Source organism: Brassica napus, unplaced genomic scaffold (assembly GCF_020379485.1).
Source record: "Brassica napus cultivar Da-Ae unplaced genomic scaffold, Da-Ae ScsIHWf_168;HRSCAF=305, whole genome shotgun sequence".
In the NCBI taxonomy this organism is placed as follows: domain Eukaryota; kingdom Viridiplantae; phylum Streptophyta; class Magnoliopsida; order Brassicales; family Brassicaceae; genus Brassica; species Brassica napus.
The window spans coordinates 1-8,565 of NW_026015107.1; the positions used below are offsets into that span (position 1 = coordinate 1).

The 8,565-nt window shown below is 33.5% G+C and overlaps 1 protein-coding gene across 1 annotated transcript; it reads right to left on the bottom strand.

The window, feature by feature from the left end:
• Positions 1-287: 287 nt before the first annotated feature.
• On the bottom strand, positions 288-3,266 carry LOC106451116 (growth-regulating factor 3). The gene is made up of 4 exons (XM_013892978.3): positions 2,704-3,266; positions 2,419-2,610; positions 1,703-2,042; positions 288-855 (listed from the first exon to the last, which is right to left on the bottom strand). The coding sequence occupies exons 1-4, from the start codon at positions 2,909-2,911 to the stop codon at positions 429-431; spliced, it is 1,167 nt and encodes a 388-aa protein (XP_013748432.2). The 5' UTR covers positions 2,912-3,266; the 3' UTR covers positions 288-428.
• Positions 3,267-8,565: the final 5,299 nt, after the last annotated feature.

Consider the following 8,565-nt stretch of genomic DNA (forward strand, 5'->3'; position numbering starts at 1 on the left):
TAGTAAAATTTTTTACTTAAGAAAGCGTTACATAAGAGTGTATATAAAAATCTCGAATAAACTTATTCATAAGTTATATAATTTTAAACAAATTTATATATTTGATATAATACGACTTTATAACATAATAATACACAATATACGCAAAATACTATCTCATATCCAACTTCGTATATAACCCATAAAACCCGCGCTTTCGAAGCGCGGGTCGAAATCTAGTAATAACTTTAAAAAGTAGCTTATATATGCTTCATAAGATTATTGTACTTAGTGATATGAACACTTGCTTAGTTCCAAAAAGATAAATATTTGAGAGGAAAATCTGCAGAGAACTCAGAACTGTAACAGATACAATAAAAACCTTCAAAATCTGAATATAAAAACAAAACAGTAGAAAAAACTGCAATGTTGTGTTGGTTATACACTGTTCAATGAAAGGCTTGTGTGGAGACACCGAGCTGATGGAGAACACTGGTTGGGGAAGACGAGGAGGAAGATCTCAGGACTTCGGCTAATGGTCCGCCCATGTGGTGGTGGTTGGGAAGCGACCCTCCACCGCTCCACCAGCTCATGTTTTGCTGGTCCCTCCCATTGTTGTTGCTCCTAGCTTCCTCCTCTTCGTTGCCTGTAGACAGCTTTAGAGAGACGTCCGAGGAAGTGTTTAAGGGCATGGAGATGGAGAGACAGGTGGTTGAACTCATGGGGGTTGAACCAGTGTCGGTTTCAGAACGAGGCCAGTCGTCAAAGAAGTGCCTCAAAGTGTGTCCTCCGTCTGATATGTTGTTGCCAAATCCATTATGGGATTCGTATGGCCTCTTGTTGTTGCTGTTGTTGCTTCCTTGCCTCAACTCCGAACTGTTAACAGAATCCACATCTCATCATTCGAGTCACAGTAGGTGAAAGCAATCAACTCCATATAGAAAAACACAGTACAAAGCAAAAAAAAAAAATAGCCAAAAGAGATTCCACAACTAGGCTCAACAACTTAGTTCGAAACACTTTATACTGTTTAAGCTTTAAAAGCACCTTTTAATGCATGTTTTTAGAATTGAATAATTGACAGATTAGTTTATTGTTTATTAATGAGTTCTGTATCATGTGATGTGTGTGGATAGGGGAGGTGGGTGCAGAAGAATCTAAAAGCTTTAACTTCTTGCAAGATATGAGACATTTATGGGTCAGCTTTCACTAAGGTCCTACCATTTCACTACTGTATCAAACTCTCTCTCTTCTATTTCTCTGTTTGAAAAATTTCACACCTTAGTTTATAGAAGAAGAAAAAAACAGATTCTATCAAATCCAGTGTTATCATTATTATCTCTCAGTAGTAGATATTTTTCTTCACAAAGAAAACAAACAAAAGAAGCCTTAAAATGATAAGGATGTGTCTCTCAGTTTCCAACATTACCCCTCTCTCCACAACATTGCTTCACTTATGTGTTATGTTACCCCAAAGTACATCATCAGTTTCATAGTTATCAAATATCAGAATTGCTTTCCTCTAAATCTTTAAGGTGAAAATTAAACTGAAGATTTGGATAAATTTCGTCTCATTATCAGTCAAAAAACAATTGTCTCAAGTCTCAACCAGTCTTATTGACTTAAAACTGAAGAAAGAAAAGTTAATGTGTTTAATGTTTTGACCAACAAGAACAACATCTAAAACAGACAAAGAACAAACACAAGTGTCTTTTTTTATTACCTTTGACTAAGGTGGAGAAGTTCAGATGAAGAATTGGAAGAACCAGAACCAGAGAAGAAGAAACAAGAAGATCCTCCTCCCTGACTCACTTCCTCACCACCGCCAAAAGCAAACAAAGATGCTGTTGCGGCGGGTGCTGAAGCGGGAGCAATGGGAGTTGAGGTAGTGGCATTGACGGTAGGAGTTTCCACAGGCTTTCTTGAACGGTTGCGGCCACGGTGCATGTGGCGCTCGCAATACTTGTGGCCAGGGAAGACGTCCCTTGAACATCTCCACTTCTTACCATCCGTCCTCCTGCATCTCCCTGGCTCAGGATCCATCGCCCCCTTCCCCATATACCCTATGTTTTTTTCCAATTCATATCAAAGATTAGCATCAAGAAACAAAGATCCTATAAACTATACAACTCTCAGTCCAACTCAAATAAGGGTACACCATTTAAGGAGTGAAGTATTTAAAACTAAATTAGACAAAAGCAAGAACCCATCACATGCTTTTTCAAAATTTGCAAAAACAAGATAATACTAAATCAAAAGTCTGGATCTTGGGAACACAACTTCAACAACAACAAGCACAGAGCCCATGCATCTCATTTATAAAATAGATTAAACTTTCTCTTCAAACAAGAAGAAGTAAATTATTAAACAATAAAAAAGAAGCATATTCTCTTGAAGGAATGAAACTAATAAAGGAGAGAGAGAGAGATATGGACTCACAAGCAGGCTGGTAGTGAGGGAGGTGTTGGAGAGGGTGGTGAAGAAAGTAGGAAGGAGATAGATGGAGAAGACTTTTCTTGATGGGTAAAAGGAGCTCTTGTGGAACAGCAGCTCCAGCCAACATGTACCTGTAGATCAGTGCTTGTAGTTCAAGCTCTTGCCACTGTGCCCAGCTAAAAAAGCTCCCCATCTCTACAAAACAATAAAGACAAAACCCACATCAAAATCAACAGCACATATATATACTGAGTGAACAGTTCATCTCTGAGTTTCAGAAAGACTCACTAGGGAACCTGGAAGAGGAATCTTGAGACAGAGAGGATAGTTTAGAAGAGGTAGGCTCAGGGGAAAAGAGTGGGAGAGCAGTAGAAGTTGCAGTATGGGACTGAATCTGATCATAGACATGTTTTGGTATCTTAGCTGCAGAAGGTTGGTCTTCTGACTCTGTCTGCTGCTTCTGCTGGCTTCTCCATTGCTTCAGTTGCAAATCCATTGGAGCGAGAGAACCTTTTTATGTTTGTTTTTCAGGGTCTTGTTTTTTTAGCAATGGCAAACAAGAACAAAGTATTGTTCGGGTTGTGAAGAGCAAAAGAAGAAAAGAACAAACCTTTTTGCCCTCTTAGAGAAAAGCTTAGTTCTTTGCAGTCAGAGAGATAGAGTAGACAGCGAAGGGGAAAGAGGTTTTTATTAGGGAGAAAAAAGACAGTGAGACAAGACAGATGGGGGGAGGAAACTATACAGTAAAAACTTTAGTATTAATTGGGTTCACAAATCTTCATTAGTCTCAAGATTATTAAAAGAATGCTTTTCTGTATTAATAATTTAATATCAATAATATATTATTAAAAAAGTCAGGAAACCCAGAAAGAACACTCTCTGCAAGATGAAGGTGGAGAGGTAATAACCTGGAGTTTTTTCTGTCTAGCTGCCTTGGAAATATCACTTGCATACTATCAACATTTTTTAAATTAGTAACTCTCTTAAATTAGTTTATTGAGAAAACATAAAGCCTGCTGCGAGGAGATATTTTAATTAGTGACAAAATAATAGAGTCCTTATTACAGAAGTGATTCGTTTGAAAGATTATTTAATGAGTGAGCGTTACGTCCTGATACAAAGCGAACATTACTTTAAATTTGAGTTAGTAAAGTTTGTTAAATTCTTATTTAATCATATACGGAACTGAAATGTACTTTCAACTCTCTCTCTCATTTCTCTGTGTTTGACCTTCAACTTGTGTACTGTCGTCCATATCTTCTATTTCTATCTAGACTATGCTCTAGACTGTAAACATTATTTCAGTGGAATCGGTTGAACTGTAAGTGGAGTCAGTTTAGAATTCTAAAAACATAGTTTAATATAAAATAATTACTTCATGGCTAATGATGGCCAATGGAAGATACACAGAATGGTCAGAAACCTAATTTCTTTTAGCAGAGTAAAGATAACAAAACTCCTTAAAAGTTAGGTTTTCTGTTCTACAATGGCATGTTTTTTTTTCTGTCAACTACAATGGCATGTTAAAAACATACATGAACTGTAAAGAGGTTTTCTTATTGCTAAGAAAGTAACAAAATAATGTCTTATATATATACAGCGTTCAGCTTTGACATAATTCATATGTACAAACCGTCAATATATTAATGAGCTAAATTAAATGCCCTTAGTACGCACAATAAGAATTGGCTGGAAAAAAATGAATTTACAGAATTTGTAGAAAAAAAATGTGGCTTGTGAAATCAACTAGAAACAGGTGTATTCATGTTAAAAAATTTAGGGATTTTTTGAACGATTGAATGTATGTGTCATATAAAAGATGTTGGTTATACTGAATAGCTAGCAAACCTACGAATGTAATTTTCAAGTCCTGCAAATACTGGTGTTAGTTACCCAGTTTTCAGTTTCCACTTACAGAATAACTGATCGTTTGTTTAGGCCATCTTTCCATGTCATATAAGTATATAGCATATGGCCATATTCAGTAGTACCAACATGACCAAAATAAATAAATTTGCATGGCCATGGTAGTTTTCGTGACCAACTTAACAATTTTGCTGCGGATCCAAGCATGCATCTCCATAATGTAAAGCCACTGAAATTATATTTGGGCAACCAAATTACTTGTTAACAAGTTGATATATTTTGTTGTAATTATCTATCGATGAACATTAATAGGAATACTTCACACTACGCTATATGATCTCCAAGATACAGCATTGCCTATAAAATAGCATTGAGTTCGGAGTGAATCATAACAAAAATCCTTATTTGTTTTGTTAGCCGTTGGCTCCTATTTGAATTATGTCATGAGTTACTCTTTATGCAGTCCAACAAAAAAACAGCTAGTCTCTATGCAGTTGCCATTTTTAGAACCACCAACATTGTAGGAAAAAAAAAAGAAATTGCAGAAGTTTTGGTTTAATTTTTGTATGTCAACGGTTTGAATTTGTTTTCTATTCATTTTTTTATACAATTCAAGTTCTTTTTGGGGTTGATTTGGAGGTTTTATAATCGGTTCAGCTCAATAAAAATTCACCACTCAATGGAGTGAAGAGAGAGAGAGAGAGAGAGAGAGAGAGAGAGAGAGAGAGGTAATAATGAGTAAAGAGAAGCAGTTGGCCTGTGTCAGAAGTGGTAAAAGCATAAAAGTGAGTGGTAACAAGTGGGTGGTGAGGGTTATTTAGCTTTGTGTGACTCATCTTTGATTTGACTACTCATAGTACGCCTCTTTTTCACATTTACCCTCTCGTTTCTCTTTTTTTACATTACTGACCTCATAACACTTCACTCACACACCAGACAAATGTATTTTCCCACTTACTTTCATAGTAAAACCAACGTAGTTTCTTTTCTTGAATTTAGTAACTTAGACCATCTCCAACCCATCTCTATAATAGAGATCTCTAAAATAAAAGAAAAAATAGAGATGGTGTTTTTGCTCCAATGTGTTCCTCTATAATAAAAAAATGCTATATTTGCCTCTATAAATAGAGGAATGCTATTTTTTCCTCTATAATTAGGGGAAAAAATAGCATTTCTCTATTTATAGAGGCAAATATAGCATTCCTCTATTATAGAAAAATACATTGGAGCAAAAACACCATCTCCATTTTTTCCTCTATTTTAGAGATCTCTATTATAAAGATGGATTGGAGATACTCTTAGGGCATCTTCGTCTCTACTCCATTTTTTCTATTAAAATGGAGTAAAAATAAATATGGAGTAAAGAATATTTCAATCCAATTTCATATCTCACTCCATAACAAAATTTACTCCATAAATGGAGTAATCTATTTTTTGTTTGTTCATCACTCTATTATGAAGTGGAAAATAAAATAGGATTGGAGTAATTTTACTTCATTTTCACCTTTACTCTATTTTGACGAAAAAATAGAGTTTTACATTGGAAATGCTCTTAGTTCATTGGTGTTTGTTTTCTAATCTTTTATATCTTCATTGGCGTTTGTTGCATGTTCTCATTCTTACGATCTATCTGTTAAACCAGTTAATAATAATATGACAAACCGATAAGTTTCATTGAGCAAAACAAATCGTGACATATTAAGGGCCTGACTGGTTTAACCGCAGCGGTTGCGGTTGCGGTTGCAGGAGTTTGCGGATGCGGGTGGTTGCGGTTTCTAGCGGTTTTAAGAGATTTGTACGACTGGTTATGCGGTTAAAAATTTGTGCGTTTGCGGGATACTTATGACTGGTTAACTACCAAATGCAACAGCAGTTAAATAATAAATTAACAATATTTACATTTTATACAATTATAAAAATATCAAAAATAATAATATTATAATAAATATAAAATTTATATTTAGAAAGTTATAGTTTAAATTTTTTAAAATATATAAAATATTTTATTTTAAAGTTTTATAATATTAATTAAAATTTAATTGATATATTTTAGCATTTTTATAATTTCAGTTTAATTTTTTTATTGAATTTTTTTATTTTTGTATTTATATTGTTTTGGAAAAAAAATAATTTTTTTTATCCTCCCGCAAACGCCCGCAACCGCAAACGCTAGCTGGAACCAGCTTTTGAATTTATGAGGTTCAGAGCGATTTGGAGTGGTTTATAGCGGTTTGAGCGATTGTTGCAAAACGCCAGCAACCGCTACCAACCGCAAAAGCTGCGTTTGCGGGTGGTAGCGGGAAAACCAGTCATACCCTAAAAGTTGGTGGAAGAGTAGCTTTTCTCTTTTTACGTTCGGCAAGAGACGTTTGTTTATGTCATGCTTTCGTTATGAAACTTCTTTTATATTTTCAGAAACTGATGGTAGCTTTTCAAATAAAATTGACATAACGAGTTAGTATAGTACAATCAAATCTGAACGAAATCGTAATATATAAATTTGAGAGGAACAAGGACAGAGAGAATAAGAAGCAAGAGGCAAAGGAGGAAGGCGAGAGTGTTCACATGTCCAAGTGAAGACAAATACGTTTTTCTGACACAATTTGTCCTGACACTAGTTTTTTATAATTTCATATTTTCTTACTGTAACACATATTGTAGTTTTTGATTGTTTTTAATGTTTTTTTAATTGTTGTATGAGAAAGAAACGTATATTATGCCAATATTACAAAACAGAAGGGTTCAGATTTAGTCCACGTAGGTCCTACTTTTTCCTTTGGACCCAATCTTATTTTTGTTGTAGTAAAAGGCAAGTCACGCCGGCACGCGAGGGCCTCACGTGATTCCACGTGCTTTATTATTCACTCTTATGGTTCTCTAGTTCTTGCTTTCAATGTAGTTAGGTAAATAATTTAATTTTTTTTAAGCTACATTGCACGGAAGTTTCATTGAACGTCTAATTTTCTTTTCAGAACTGAAATTAGAATCAAAACTTTGTAAGAGCTTATAGAATTTCATTTCCAAAATGTTTTTAAAATATTTTCCTTAAAAACACGTTGAAAGCTTACGATTCTGTTTTTGAATCACGCTTCTATTTTTTTTAAAACAATATCTTTATATCAATAAAATATAAAATTATAGCTTTTAATTTATATAAAATCCAAATTTTAGTAATATTAAATAGAAAGAATAAAAATATTAAAATATTAAAATTAATACTATAAAGTATCTTCATACATTGAGATTTTTATTAAAAATAAATCATATATTCAAATATGTTATATCAATTAATTATAAATATTAAAAATAATTAATATAATCATTTATTTTAAATTTAATTTATATGTATTTTCATAGTTTTAATATAAAATCATTTCAAAATTATTATAAATAAATAAATACTTTATTTTAAATATAAATCATCTAATTTTTTAGTTCTAGATTTTAATAAATTATCTTTCAACACATATCCGCTTTTTAGTTTTATTAAAAATTTCGTTTATGCGCTTTCATACGCTTTTGCTTTCACGTATCAATTTCTGTTTTCACGTAACATAGCTTTTAAGTCTAAAAATTACCAAATATTATCTTTTATTTTGCTAATTTTTGGTTCTTTCTCATGTGTGTTTCAAAAGATGATATTAGCGGAAGACGAATCTAGACGCCTACGAAACATATTTTCCCGGTCCACTTATGCTTTGATACCATATACGTTCACGTGATTGCAAATATTTATTTAGGCGTACCATTGACGCTTACTAAAACTCTATACTGTATATAAGCACATGCTAGATATGTAACATGATTTATTAACTACACAAAAAGGCTACTACCAAACTCGGGAGCAACATGTGTATTTAAATATCATGAAAGAGAGAAAATAATTTAAAAAGAACGAAAAGGAAAAACGGGAAAGAATAGATCTTCTGGTGAGAAAACACACACACATGACACAACACATTAACACAAGGTATCTAAGGGCATGACCGCACGTGTCAACATGCAAAGATCAAAGACATGCGATCTTTTAATAGTTTCATATTTTCTGTTTAAAAAGAAAAACTCAAAAGAATCCAATGCAAAAGACTACTTTGCCTTCATGTGGTGCCATTCTCTGTTTTAAAAATCATTATACTACTAAACAAGTTGTTTTCAATAAGATCAACCGTCTAGTATGTCTGCTCGAGGGTTATAAACTGAAATTAGCATGTGTATTTATTCCGAAAGAACATTAATTTTCTTTTGTTTTACTAAAGGCGTTAACATATTGTTGTAAGACCACGA